The sequence below is a fragment of the Bubalus bubalis genome, chromosome 5 (assembly GCF_019923935.1).
Source record: "Bubalus bubalis isolate 160015118507 breed Murrah chromosome 5, NDDB_SH_1, whole genome shotgun sequence".
Taxonomy (NCBI): Eukaryota; Metazoa; Chordata; class Mammalia; order Artiodactyla; family Bovidae; genus Bubalus; species Bubalus bubalis.
Window position 1 is genome coordinate 130,851,395 of NC_059161.1, and position 13,305 is coordinate 130,864,699.

Below are 13,305 nucleotides of genomic sequence, written 5' to 3' on the forward strand. Positions count from 1 at the left end.
GAGCCGTATCTCAAGAGATGGGAAACCTAGGCTCAAGACTCACTGAGTGACCCAGAGAAATTGCTCACCTCAGTCTTCCTGTCTGCAGAATGGGCCTGTGAAGGCCCATCTGAAGGCAGACGCCGCAAGGAGACCCATGAGCAGGCAGGAGAGCAGGGTGCAGAAACGGGGAGAGGAGGTTGGCGGGGGCAGGCCTGAGGGACCCTGGGTCCCCTTAGCATCCGGGGTGGGGGAGGGTACCGCACACAGTGGGGGTCACAGCTAAAGGACAGGGGGCACCTCTGTGCTCTGGGGGACCCAGCATCAGGCCTGGGGGTGGGGGAGGGCAGGTGAATGGGAACAGCTTCCCAGGACGGGAGGGCGAATGGACACGTGGTCAGGTGTGGACTGGGGGCCAGAGGGCCCCACCTGGCTTCTGGAGTGTGTCCACCTGCCTGCTGCCAGGGGTCTCACTGGGGGTCGCCTGGCCCCAAGGCGGGCCCGGAAAGCTGGCTCCACACATCTTCCACGCAAACACTGGCTCAGGGCGGCAACGGGATTAGAAACAGTATTTGTATCAGCAGAGACATTTGCCGAAAGGTTACGTCCACACCCGGAGGCGAGGCCGTGCTCCTCCTGTGCAGCATCTGGCAGACATGTCACCTCCCGGCCCGCGTCCCCCGGTGAGCACACAAGTACCAAGGGGGGACACAGGAGAGTCCGCAGGCTTCTGGGGGAACAGGGAGCCTGTCCAGGGCTGTAGCCTGATGCTGGGCGTGGAGGCCGGGCCGCCCCAGAGACCACCGGGGACCTAGGCAGGGTGGCTCTGGCCTGGGGCAGTAGGGCGCCCACAGCCTCCACCTCGTCCCACTGGGGTCTCGGGCAGACCCTCTCAGCTGCACTAGGAACACATCCCTGGGGAGCCGCCTCTAGACGGGCCTGGGGGCTGAGGCCACTCTGACAGGTTCTCCAGGAGCGCAGGGTCTGGGAGGTGAGACAGGCGGGGCCTGTGTGAGCGACGGGGACACGCTCATGGGCCAAGCAAGCAGGGCTCCTGCCTTTGGGGAGTGGCAGAGGCGGAGGAATAAGTCAGGAGAGCAGAGAAGGGGGAGCGGGTGCTCATGAGGGGCAAGAAAGTATGGGAACTGCAGACTGAAGCGTAGCTGAGCTGGCTTTGTGGGATGCATAGGAGTTCTCCAGGAGAAGAAACGGGTGAGGAACAGCATTTCAAACGGGGCGTCATGGAGCCCAAACTCTTCTGGAGCCGGAAACGGGGATTTTAGGGAGTGGGACCAATAGCGGGGAGGTGAGGAGAGTCACTCGGGCACTTCCAAAGGGCAATGGGGAGCCACAGAAGATTGCGGAGCAACAGTGTCATGGTCAGACCACTTTGGGGAAGCTCTAGGAGGCGAGGGGTGTGGCTGGCCACTGTGATGAAGAGTGGGTGCTTCCCTGGGGCCCGAGGGGTGCCAGGGAGGTGGATGGAGACCACTTGGTCACCAGCCAGGGGCGGGCCTGCGGGAGTGGAGAAGGGGAGTCCAGGGCAGCCGGCTCCTCTGTGTCCAGAACGTTACCCTGGGAAGCCAGACTTGAGAAAGTCCTCCTCCGGAGGCTGCCCTGTCGGGCAGGCCCCGCCTCCCCCAGGTGGCCCTCCCTTGCTCCCCACTGCCGCTTCCTGGAGGCCCTGGCACAGGCCATCCCTGCCGAACCCACAGGGCCCAGGGGCACGGGGAGACGCCCCCTCCAGGAGTTCCTTTTCAGAGAGAAGCAGCCTTCCCGAGGGGCCCCAGAGCCGCCCGTGGTTGGGGAGTGCTCACAGCAAGGGGGCCCTCCCGCCTGCCCAAAGCTGAGTCTGAACACGCCTGGGGACGGGCTAGGCTGCAGCGTAGACACCGCAGCTCTCGCGCCTGCCTGGCGCTGAGGTGCGTCCTAGCTGGTCCCCTGGCCTCTGGGGCGGGGGGTGGGGGTGGTCCCTCCAGAGGGGCCTCATGCCTGGAGCTCAGGAGACGCTGGACGGCAGCTGTCCCGGGAGCCCCGTGGTGCAGGGACTCCCCCGAGAAGGGCCAGAGGGGCTAGAGCGTGCTGCTCATGGCTGGGGTGTCCCCGAAGTGGGGAGCCCCCCAGGAGAAGCAGTCAGAGGGCCTTAGGGAGACACTGGGGGGCCAAAGGTGGGCTGGGGGGCCGGGAGATGGCCGTGAAGGGGCAAGTGGGACAGTTATTAGAGACTGCATGGCCCTGCCTCCCTCACCCTCCTCCACACTGGAGGACAGGCCCTGCTGGAACATTCCGGGCCCTGCTGGGTGTGCCTGGGGGTCCGGGCACAGCGGGCTGGCGTGGGGGCAGATAATGCTCCTGCCAAGGGCACTGAACAGAAACAGACCTCAGGACCCCGCTGGGAAATGTGGTGGGGTGAAGGATCTTCCAGAAAAGCAAATTGCCTCCAGACAGCTGTGGTTTGAGCCTGCGTATCTGGACTGATGACCACCAAAGGTCAGGGTTCTGTATGCCGGACACCCTGGGGTGTCCGGAACACCACCTCCCCGTGAAGCCGCCTGTCACCCGCTTGGGGTAGGCTGAGGGGCCCGGCTGCACCCCGCCCTGCAGAACACGCCTGCTGGAGCCCAGATGATTCAGAGGTGGGCAGGCCACCCGCCCGGGGGCCTGTGAGAGTGGATGCAATTAGATTTAATGGGAAAGAGCCCTTTCTCGGCGGCTCCGCGCTCCGCGCCCACCCCGCCTCCCTCAGGCAGCAGCAGCAGGAGGGAGACGTGAAGGAGGTGCAGGTGGGGGACCCGGGGGGGCTTTGACGTCAGCCCAGCCTATAAAGGCAGCCGGGCAGAGGGCTGTGGAGACAGAGCCCGGACCTCGCCGGCACCATGCCTACCCCCAACGCCGCCTCGCCGCAGGCCAAGAGCTTCCGCAGGGCCGTCTCCGAGCTGGACGCCAAGCAGGCTGAGGCCATCATGGTAAGAGGGCAGGCTGGTGCCCACGGGCCGGAATGAACCCGAAGCCCAGGGGTGACCCCCAAAGTCTGCGGGTGGCCCCAGGCTCAGGGTCCACACGGACACCCCGGGCCAAGGCCTGGCATCCAGTCCTGGCTATGAACGCGTCCTGTGCTGAACCCAGGTGGTTGAATCTCTGTGGGGGTCCTGCCGGACCCAGTGTGTTTGTGACAGGGTCCCAGGCCTGGCAGAGGCTCATGGGTGGGGGCGGTGGGCTAACAGGGTATAGCCCCCGTTCTGCTGAGATGAAGGGAGTCTGAGCTCAGGGGCCATTCCCACCCATGACCTGCCCGTCCGCCTGTCCACCCATCATTCACTCATCCATCTGCCACACGTTCTGTGTCCCACGTGGAATCTCCAGTCTTGAAATCCCCCTCCTGTCTCCAGCAACCCTGAGCCTCCGTGACCACCAGGAACGGCCCCCAAGGCACAGCCCACCCCACGGGAGCCCCGAATTCAAGGGAGCCTGTGCTGGGAAGACCCACTGGGCCAGCCTCCTCTCTGAGACTGCATGACTGGGGGCTTCCCGGGCTGGAGGAAGGGTCTCCAGTTCACTCTCAGGGATGGGCTGGGATGATCGGCTCGTTTACAGAGCTTTAATGAAAATGTGGGTGGGGTTCTGGAAATTTAATTTGCAGGCACTGTCTCAGGGGACCTGCTATGGGGTAGAGGGTTGTTCCCTCTTCTCGGGGTCTCAGCGAGGTGCCCCCCACCATGGAGGCCCGTGACTCTGTCCACACCCTGCCCGAGGTTGGCTGGGGGGAGGGCTCCCCCAGGCCCGGCCATGTTCCGAGACCCGAGGGCTCCAGGGCCTTCTTGGAAGTTCAGCCCCAAGTGGTGAGCCCAGAGGCGCTTCTGCATTCAGGGAATGATGAAGGCAGACACACCGACCCCGGGGGCTCGTGGTCTCAGGGACGGATGGCGGGTAAGGTGCTGTCAGGCCGGACTAGAGGTGGGGCCACGAGGAGGGGTCATCCCAGACCCCAGGACGCTGTGTCCTCTGGCCCCGGGGCAGCACCAGACGGCTCCCGACCCACCGCCTCCCGTCCCATGACCCGGTCAGGTGGGCGCAGAGGCTGCCCTCGCCCCCAGCCCCAGGCGGGGAGGTGCTGGAGCCAGCCCGGCGCTGTGGGCAGGCCGAGGGCGGGGGCAGCTGGCGCGCCTCTCCCCACAGTCCCCACGCTTCGTCGGGAGGCGGCAGAGCCTCATCCAGGATGCACGCAAGGAGCGGGAGAAGGCGGAGGCCGCAGCCTCATCCTCGGAGTCCGCGGAGTCGGGCAGCCTGGTGGAGAGGGACGGGAAGGCGGTGCTGACCCTGCTGTTCGCCCTGCGGCCCACCAAGCCCCCTGCGCTGACCCGGGCTATCAAGGTGTTTGAGGTGAGGGGTGCCGGGGGCCGTGGGGACCTCGAGGAGAGGGGCCCCTCCCGGCCTGGGGGGTCTCTGAGCCCGGCCCCCCGCCCACCCCGCGCCCACCACCTCACTCCGGGTGGGGGGCGGCGTGGGTCCTGAAGGAAGGGCCGGTCCCCACGCCCGCGGGAGGCCTGTCCCCGGCGGGGCGGGGCTGAGGCACAGCCAACGGCGTGAGCTGCTCTAGTCACAGCAGGCCGGGCGGGGGCCAGGGACTGGCTCCCCCCACAGGTGCCCGAAGACAGGACCGCAGAGCTGCTCAAGCTCCCTTGTGGCCGTGTGGCCCGAGGGCCTTGGAGACCGAGGCTCCCTGGTTGCTGGCGCCACCCACCTGTGGGGGAGGGGACCCTTCCTACCATCCCTCCCCCCCACCCTGCTTGGCGGGCACCAGAGCCCCCTGACCAGGCCGCGGCAGGGTCAGCGCCCACCCTCAGCTGCGGGGGTCTGGACAGGGCCTGGACGAGGCCAGCAGGGAGGGATGTCAGGCTGCCTGGGGGTGGCTGGCGGCAGACAGAGGCCCCGTCCAGAACGCTGAGTCTGGGGGCCCCTGAGACAAGTGCATTAGCCCGGTTTTCCAGGCGAGATCTGCCCGGGCAGTGGGCGTCGCCCGAGTCTGGGAGGTAGTCTGTGTGTTCCTGGCCGCTGGGGTTCCGGGCGGGGCAGGGCTGCAACACGCGCCCCCTCCTCCGTCTCCATCTGTCCATCTGTCTCTGTCTGTCCCTCTCTCACCCCCTCGCCCCCAAGACATTCGAAGCCCACCTCCACCACCTGGAGACCCGACCAGCCCAGCCGCCGCGGGCGGGGAGCCCGCCCCTGGAGTGCTTCGTGCGCTGTGAGGTGCCCGGCCCAGTGGTGCCCGCCCTGCTGAGTGCCCTGCGCCGCGTGGCAGAAGACGTGCGCGCCGCCGGGGAGAGCAAGGGTGAGGCGGCCCTCGGCCCCCCAGTAGGGCCGCGTGCCCCAGAGATGGGAAACCGCAGGGACCGGGGCATGGCCGGGGGTCCCTCCCTGCTGGCCTGGGTCGGCGGCCTCCTGCTCAGCTGTCTGGGCCTGGGTCACATCCAGTCCCCACCCCCATAGATGGAGCGGGAGGCTGCGGCCAGGGATCCCCTCCCTGTGTGCCCAGCACTCACTCCTGTCTTTCCACCTCCCACCGCCTCCCCCTGCAACCCCCGAAGTCCTCTGGTTCCCGAGGAAAGTGTCCGAGCTGGACACGTGCCACCACCTCGTCACCAAGTTTGACCCCGACCTGGACCTGGATCACCCGGTGAGCCGGCGTCCAGGGATGGGCGGTGGGCGTGGGCCTGGCTGAGGAGGGCGTGTCTGTGGGCCGCCCCGCCCCCGCGAGGCCTGGCTGGGTGCAGCCCCCCACCCCCACCCCCCAGCCGGTGCCTGCGGGGGTCACCAGCTGCGCCTGGGCGGGGCGGGGCGGGGCGGGGCGGCCCCCGACGGCGTCCACTGTGCCGCCAGGGCTTCTCCGACCAGGCTTACCGCCAGCGCAGGAAGCTGATCGCCGAGATCGCCTTCCAGTACAAGCAGTAAGGACCCTCCTTGGGTGTGACCTCTGGGACCCACACCCCATCCTCGGGCCTCCCACTAGACCCCCTCGGGAAGGGGCGGGATGTCCTGGTCATGAACACCGTCGCCTCTGCTGCCACCGTGGTCGCAGCGGGGGAACCTCGGCCCAGAGAGATTAAGCAGCGTGCCTCAGCCACACGGCCGGCGGGGCGCTCAGCCTGGGCCCCTCCTGTCCACTCCCCACACGTCCTCCCCGAAGGGGCCTGGACTGACCGCAGACCCCTCCCCAGAGGCGACCCCATTCCCCACGTGGAGTACACAGCTGAGGAGACAGCCACCTGGTGAGACCCCGTGGCAGAGGCGGGGCAGGGTGGGGACAAGGGTTCAGGGCAAGACCCACAGAATCCCCGTCGGAGGCAGTGGCGTCCAGGAGGACAGACTAAGTCTGAGTGGAGGAGGGACTTCCCGGGACCCCCCACAGCTCCCCCCAAACCCCCCAAACCCGCACCAAGTGGCCGGCTTCATGGGCCAGTGAGAGGCCTGCAGCGTGAGGCTGCCGGGGCCTGCAGGGCGCAAAGCAGAGCCCACGGGGTGGGGGCGCTGCTGGACACAGGGAGGGTCGGGAGCAGGCGCCGGCCTGAGCCCCTGGCCCGCAGGAAGGAGGTCTACTCCACGCTGCGGGGCCTGTACCCCACCCACGCCTGCCGCGAGCACCTGGAGGCCTTCGAGCTGCTGGAGCGCTTCTGCGGGTACCGCGAAGACCGAATCCCGCAGCTGGAGGATGTCTCCCGCTTCCTGAAGGGTGCGGTGCCCGCGCGGGGGCCCCCGGGGGCGGGCAGCCCGCGCCTGGCCACGCCCTCCGCCCCACCCCACCCCCGCCCCGCGCCCGGCCTCGCCCCCCGCCGCCCCCTCCCCGCTACCCCGCGCCCTGACCGCCCGCCCCCGCCCCAGCAGAGAGGACCGGCTTCCAGCTGCGGCCGGTGGCCGGCCTGCTGTCCGCGCGGGACTTCCTGGCCAGCCTGGCTTTTCGCGTGTTCCAGTGCACCCAGTACATCCGCCACGCCTCCTCGCCCATGCACTCCCCCGAGCCGTGAGTGACCAGCCCTCACCCCCGGGCCTGCGGAGGAGGACGGGAGGGCGAGTCTGGGGTTGGGGGGGACAGGCTGCCCGCCCTGGGGGCCCCAGCCCCACCCACTCTCCGCCCCCAACACAGGGACTGCTGCCACGAGCTGCTGGGGCACGTGCCCATGCTCGCCGACCGGACCTTCGCGCAGTTTTCCCAGGTGTGTCCTGGGGCCTCGGGAGCCCGGTCACCTGCGGGGCTGGCTACCAATGGGCACCCCCCACCAACCCTCCCGGGGCTACACAGTGCCCACCTGGGCCGTGAGACTTCAGGGGGCGTGCGTTGTCCTGGAATAGAGGGCTGGTGGCGCAGGGAGACCACCTCAGCACAGTGTCCAGGAAGAGCCCTCCCCGGGAGCCCGCAGTCCCAGGGCCCAGGCTGGGTCTTATGCTGCCACCTGCTGGATCTCCCAGGAACGCCAGGGAGTGGTCCCCCGGGCCCCCCGCGGATCCCAGGAGGCTCTCTCACCTTAGCAGCTTCCAGGAGACCCAGGGCGGGGGGGAGCACAGACACCCCCAGCACCCTCACCGCTCCCCCTCCACAGGACATCGGGCTCGCATCCTTGGGAGTGTCGGATGAGGAAATTGAGAAGCTGTCCACGGTGGGTTGGGTCCGCTGCAGGGCCCTGCGCTCAGGCCGGGCCCTCTTGTGCAGACTGAGGTCTCCGCTTCTCGCGCCATGACCACCCCCCCACCGCCCCGGAGCTTGGCTCAGCTCTGCCCGGGGAGGGGGGGGGGGCGCGGTGCTGGGGCCTTGGTGAGCAGGTCAGCTGTGCTGACCGCAGCGTCTCCCGCCGACCCCATCAGCTGTACTGGTTCACCGTGGAGTTTGGGCTGTGCAAACAGAATGGAGAAGTGAAGGCCTACGGAGCGGGGCTGCTGTCCTCCTACGGGGAGCTCCTGGTGAGAGCCCCCCCCTAGGGAGGGGCTGGGCCAGGTCCTGGCAGACAGGGCCATCTTGGCCATCCTCCTGGACTCAGGCCACCCGGGAGGCTGAGCAGGGGGCTGGCCTACTGGGGGACGGAAGAAGCAGCCCCTACCCCTTCCCATGCGCACCGTCCCCAGGCCTCGGGAGGACCCCCAAGGGGCGGGCGGGTGTGAGTCCGGCCCTGGGGCTCCAGTCGCCTCGGGTCCTGAGAGCCCGGCCCCCCGCCTCCCGCCTCCCGCCAGCACTCCCTTTCTGAGGAGCCGGAGATCCGGGCCTTCGACCCTGATGCAGCGGCCGTGCAGCCCTACCAGGACCAGACCTACCAGCCCGTCTACTTTGTGTCTGAGAGCTTCAGCGATGCCAAGGACAAGCTCAGGTGGGCCGGGGCTCCCGGGCCGAGACACCACCCCCCAACACTGCACCTCCAAACTGGGCAAACCAGTCAGCAGGCCGGGCCTGCGGACCCATTTCACAGGGGAGAAAACTGGGCTTATCTCAGTTACAGCACCCCTCCCGCTGCGAGACCCCCTATAAGTCTGGGGAGGGGAGACCCGCAGGGTTGGTGGCCAGGCCAAGGCCAGACTTTCAGAAGGTGAAGTTTGACTCCGTAAGACAGATGTGTCTGACTTTGTAAGATGGGTCCTTCCTGGCCTCCTGCCCCCTGAGCACCTGGGGCTGTGGTGGGGGGGACAGAGGGGAAGTGCTGCTGGGATGGCTGAGGCCCAGGTGGGGAGCCTGACGGGCAGGGAGTTTCCTGGGCTGGGGGCGCAGTGACCAGCATTCCCCAGGGGAGGGGGGCAAAGCCCGACACACCCCACCCGGTCACCCTCAGGAGGGGCCTCTCTCCAGCCAGACTCCCGTTGTCACAAGGATCTATTGAGCCTGAAGTAAAGGAGGTGTGGCTCTCACACGCTTATGGACAGGGACGTAATAGACTCTCCAGAGCGCATGTCTGGAAGCCTTCCTGGAGGAGGAGGCCTGGCTGTGTCTCTCTTGGGAAGGAGCAGGGTGGGATGGAGTGCCTGGTAGAGGTTCACTTGGAAAAGGCCTGTTCTCCCCACCATAAATAGCCCCCAGCCCTCGCAGGAGGTCTTGGTCCCCAGACTTGTCTGGGTGGCAGGACAGAACGAGCTTTGGGGGGCCCAAGTGGCTCAGAAAAGTCCTGGGGTCTCTGAACCTGCTGTGATGGAGGAGACGGGCCCTCGCCCTCCGGCCCCGCCCCACTGGTGACTGAGGATCCCTGCCGGCTGCCCCTCCGCCCCACAGGAGCTACGCCTCCCGCATCCAGCGCCCCTTCTCTGTGAAGTTTGACCCGTACACACTGGCCATCGACGTGCTGGACAGTCCCCACGCCATCCGGCGTGCCCTGGACGGCGTCCAGGATGAGATGCAGGCCCTGGCCCACGCTCTGAACGCCATCAGCTAGACGCGGAGTGCCACCTGCGGGCCCCAGTGGGCCGGCCTGGGGCTCCCGGCCTGCCCCCGCCTGCCCAGGCCCTGCCCACATGAGGGGCTGGTTCACAGGGCACCCCAAGAGCCCTCAGAGAACCCCCTGCCAGAGGGCACCTGCCCAGCGCTTGCCAGCTGCGTGTTGGCGTCCTTGTCCTGCCTGCTCCCCCTGTGCTGTGCTGCCCGCTTGCAACCTCAATAAAAGAGAGACTCATCCCTGAGTGCCTGCCTGGGGTCTGTGTCCGTGCCACGGGCTCAGCGCACAGCCCTGGGCCCCCCACACACTGCCCCAGCCCCACTCAGAAGCTCCCCCGCTGCCCGCCTCCTCCAGGCAGCCCAGGGTCACCTGCTCATCCAGAGGACCCGCGGAGGGCTGCGGGAGTCGGGCTGAGCTGTCCTGTCTCCATGGGGTGACAGCCTGGAGGTGGGGGCTGGTCTGGGTTCCAGGGGCAGGGCTCACAGCTCTGGTCTCCAAGCTAGAGCTGCAGGCTGGGCCCTCCAATCCTCGTACCCCACCCCCCCCCAAAGCGGGACCTGGGAATGGCCCCCACAAAGGACGTGCCAGCAGGGAGCTCCACTGGGCTGGCTCCGGGGGACCTCTCCGGGCCTTAGTCACCCAGCAAAAGGCGGGCGGGTGCTGGATTCTGAGCTCTGTTCACTTGCCGGGCCTGGACACGGCCTCCAGCTAGAACCTCCAGCTTTTCCTCCAGGACTGGCCCTTGGAGCCAGCAGCCTGGGGCTTCCCGGGAGGCGGTTGGCTCCTTACTTTTCCTGCACAAGGCAGACACCAGCCTGTCTTCCAAGGCCTCTTACTCCCTCTGGTCCCCCTGCCATTGCCCCCACCCACTGCCAGGACCCTGGCTCAAAGCTCTGGGGATGTTAATCCCAGGAACTCCCGCGTTACCTTCCAGGCAATGCCCTCCCCTCTCATCCTCCCCGGGAGTCTGTCCTTCCAGCCGCGCCTCAAGTACCTGGTTTGTGACCAGCCCTTCTGTAGTCCTGTCCCACAGCCTGTGCAGCCCCCAGTGGGGTCACTCCTGGGGTGACGTGCCCCACTGAGACCCCGGGGGAAGGGCTGATGGCTGGCTCCCCTCCCTCCTGCCCCGCTGGGCCCTGGGCTTTGCCCTCCCCCTGGGTCTTCCCACATCCAGCCTCTGCCTGGCACACCCCTTTCGAAGAGGCCGCGGGATCTCGCCTGGCTGCAGGGGGGCTTCCAGACACTGTGATGTCCTGGGAAGGCAGGGCCCAGCCCCTTCCTTGGAGTCGGGGAGCCAACAGGGTCCAGGCCTCCTCCAGGGGCCGTCGGGGGGGGGGGTGGGGGCACCGCAGGGGAGTAGCCCAAATGACAGACAAGGGACGTGATGGGGTTGTGGGCTTGTCAGACGGGCTCAGCCCTGGGGGCGTCCCTGGTGGCTCAGTGGTAAAGACTGCCAGCGCAGGAGACACAAGTTCGATCCCCGGCCTGGGAAGATCCTGTACTCCTCGGAGCAGCTAAGCCCATGCACCACAGCTACTGAGTCAGTGCCCTGGGGAGCAGGCCCGCCTCTCCAACTGGAGACGCGAAGACCCAGGATGGCCAAACACTAAATAAGTAAATAAAGTTATACGTATCAAAAAGAAAGGGTCCAGCTGGGAAGAGATGGGCAGGGGCTCCAGGGAGAGGGGCGGGGCCTATAAGGCAGCTGGGCGGGCGGGTGGGGGCCCCTGCGGCCGAATCGGGGCCAGCCTGAGGGGCCTCACGGCCATGGGTCCCTGAGTTCAGTCCCTCAGTGTCCCCTGGGAAGCCGGGGACACTGTGGCTGGGGTGGGCGCATGGGGCTGGGACAGCGGCCAAGGAGACACACACCTGCTGCCCACCCCACGGCCTGGACCATCACCGGGGCTCGGGGGCAGCCCAGGGACACAGCAGGGGTCCCCCTTTCGCCCCACTGCCTGGACTAACGTGGACGATGGGCCCAGGCAGGGCCGGGCGGAGGACTTCACCCCCAGCGGTGCGAGGGGACAGCTTGGCATGGATCGGGCCCCTCATTAAGACTCTAATGACCCCACGGCCCCGAGAGGTGCTGACGGCCAAGGAGAGGTTCCCGCAGCCCCGGCAGCAGGGAAATGATCCGGAAACTGCAGCCTCAGCCCCCGGGCCATCTGCCGCGCTCCTGGAGGCCCTGATGACGGGCCAGGTGGCAGGCTCAGGGGCTATAAAGCCGGCAGGCCGCGGCAGCCCCCTGCCCTCAGGACCGGCTGCATTCGAGGCTGCCAGCAAGCAGGTCCGTCTGTGGGCTCTGCATCCGCCTGGGTCCGGGGCTGCCCCGCTGGGGCTCAGGGCGTCGGGGCCCAGGTCCCCTGAGAGGCAGGAGGATGTGCGCTCTCTCGGAGCACCCGGTGGGGGGGCCCTGGCTGAGGGCGCTGGGCTGGGGGCCCTGGTTGAAGGTGCTGGGTCTGGGGGGCTCTGGTTGAGGGGCTGGGTTGGGGGCCCTGGTTGAGGGTGCTGGACTGGGGGCCCTGGTTGAAGGTGCTGGGCTGGGGGCCCTGGTTGAGGGTGCTGGGCTGGGGGACGGCCCTGACTGAGGGTCCTGGGCACCCCTCCCTGGCTCAGCCCCCGCTGTCGCCCAGGTCCTCGCAGCCCCGCCATGGCCCTGTGGACACGCCTGGTCCCCCTGCTGGCCCTGCTGGCGCTCTGGGCCCCCGCCCCGGCCCGTGCCTTCGTCAACCAGCACCTGTGTGGCTCCCACCTGGTGGAGGCGCTGTATCTGGTGTGCGGAGAGCGCGGCTTCTTCTACACGCCCAAGGCCCGCCGGGAGGTGGAGGGCCCCCAGGGTGAGCCCCCGCTGCCCCCGCTCCCCCTGGTCCCCCTGGCCCCCACCCTGGCCTCCCGCTGGCGCCTGGCGGAAAATCAGGAGAGATTTTTAAAAAGGAAAACCATGTCCTGTTGTTCACATCCTGGAAGTGACCAGCTCCCTGGGGGCTAAGCCAGGACGACCCCCAAGGGGGCCTCACCCCCTCCACCCTGCCTTCTCACCCGGGCCCCCTTGCCTCCTCCCATGAGGGCAGCTCTGGGGGGTATCGGATGATGTAAGGCCAATCCAGGGGCCGAGGGTCTTGGTGGGCAGCCCTTGGTGGTGACGGGGGGATGCCCATGGGAGACGCCCCGTCACCTGGAGAGAGGGTCCCTTCCCGGGTGGGCTGGCGGGAGCTGGTGGGGGGAGGGGGCAAAGGGCGCCTGGGCAGGGTCCCGCTCCAAGGCCGGGCAGGGCGGGCAGGGGGGTGTCCGCTGCCTGACCGTCTACCCGCAGTGGGGGCGCTGGAGCTGGCCGGAGGCCCGGGCGCGGGCGGCCTGGAGGGGCCCCCGCAGAAGCGCGGCATCGTGGAGCAGTGCTGTGCCAGCGTGTGCTCTCTCTACCAGCTGGAGAACTACTGTAACTAGGCCTGCCCCTGATGCCAATAAACCCTCGACTAGCCTGCTGCCGTCGTCTGTGTGGCCTGGGGTCCTGGGTGCCCGTGGGGAGGGCGCGAGGAGGGCGGTGCCCCGGCCCGAGACCCCTTTCTGTTCTCACTGCGTCAGCTTTTCTGAGCTGTCTCCACACGTGCTGGGTGCACGAGGTGGGGCCCTCCAAGGTGGCGCGCTCCCGTCTTCAGGGGTCCTGCTCGCAAGTTGGGCTCCACGGGGCACCTGCCCAGGCCACCACCAGTCACGCCTAAGAGCCCGGGGCTGCCCGGGTCGGCCACGGCTCCGGAGGTCAGCGGGTGACCTGGCTGTACCAAGGTCTGGCCAGCCTGCCAGCCACCCAGGCCAAACCAATCTCCTCCTCTCCTGAAGGCACCACCCGGGCCGGGGCTTGGGGTGGCTGGGCCTTGGGCTGGGCACCTGGGCTCCCGTGGCTGCAGACCACTCAGAGGCCAGTCTG

The 13,305-nt window shown here is 68.0% G+C and overlaps 2 protein-coding genes across 2 annotated transcripts; both read left to right on the forward strand.

The window, feature by feature from the left end:
* Window positions 1-2,607: 2,607 nt before the first annotated feature.
* On the forward strand, window positions 2,608-9,624 carry TH (tyrosine hydroxylase). The gene is made up of 13 exons (XM_025286931.2): window positions 2,608-2,945; window positions 4,156-4,359; window positions 5,134-5,308; window positions 5,565-5,653; window positions 5,857-5,924; window positions 6,195-6,245; window positions 6,561-6,706; window positions 6,859-6,994; window positions 7,118-7,187; window positions 7,572-7,628; window positions 7,834-7,929; window positions 8,197-8,330; window positions 9,221-9,624. Exons 1-13 carry the CDS (start codon window positions 2,856-2,858, stop codon window positions 9,378-9,380), a joined length of 1,476 nt encoding a protein of 491 aa, XP_025142716.1. The 5' UTR covers window positions 2,608-2,855; the 3' UTR covers window positions 9,381-9,624.
* A 2,397-nt stretch (window positions 9,625-12,021) lies between these two features.
* INS (insulin) lies at window positions 12,022-12,862 on the forward strand. Its single transcript, XM_006051471.3, has 2 exons — window positions 12,022-12,217; window positions 12,694-12,862. The coding sequence occupies exons 1-2, from the start codon at window positions 12,031-12,033 to the stop codon at window positions 12,822-12,824; spliced, it is 318 nt and encodes a 105-aa protein (XP_006051533.1). The 5' UTR covers window positions 12,022-12,030; the 3' UTR covers window positions 12,825-12,862.
* The last annotated feature ends 443 nt before the right edge of the window (window positions 12,863-13,305 follow it).

What these genes read in the sequence shown, in the direction of transcription:
- TH (XM_025286931.2), top strand. Translation starts at nt 2,856, where the DNA reads ATGCCTACCCCCAACGCCGCCTCGCCGCAGGCCAAGAGCTTCCGCAGG. An exon ending in CCCATGCACTCCCCCGAGCC is followed by an intron (nt 6,995 to 7,117) that starts GTGAGTGACCAG and finishes CCCCCAACACAG; the next exon opens with GGACTGCTGCCACGAGCTGC. An exon ending in CCTTCGCGCAGTTTTCCCAG is followed by an intron (nt 7,188 to 7,571) that starts GTGTGTCCTGGG and finishes CCCCCTCCACAG; the next exon opens with GACATCGGGCTCGCATCCTT.
- INS (XM_006051471.3), top strand. Translation starts at nt 12,031, where the DNA reads ATGGCCCTGTGGACACGCCTGGTCCCCCTGCTGGCCCTGCTGGCGCTC. An exon ending in GGAGGTGGAGGGCCCCCAGG is followed by an intron (nt 12,218 to 12,693) that starts GTGAGCCCCCGC and finishes GTCTACCCGCAG; the next exon opens with TGGGGGCGCTGGAGCTGGCC.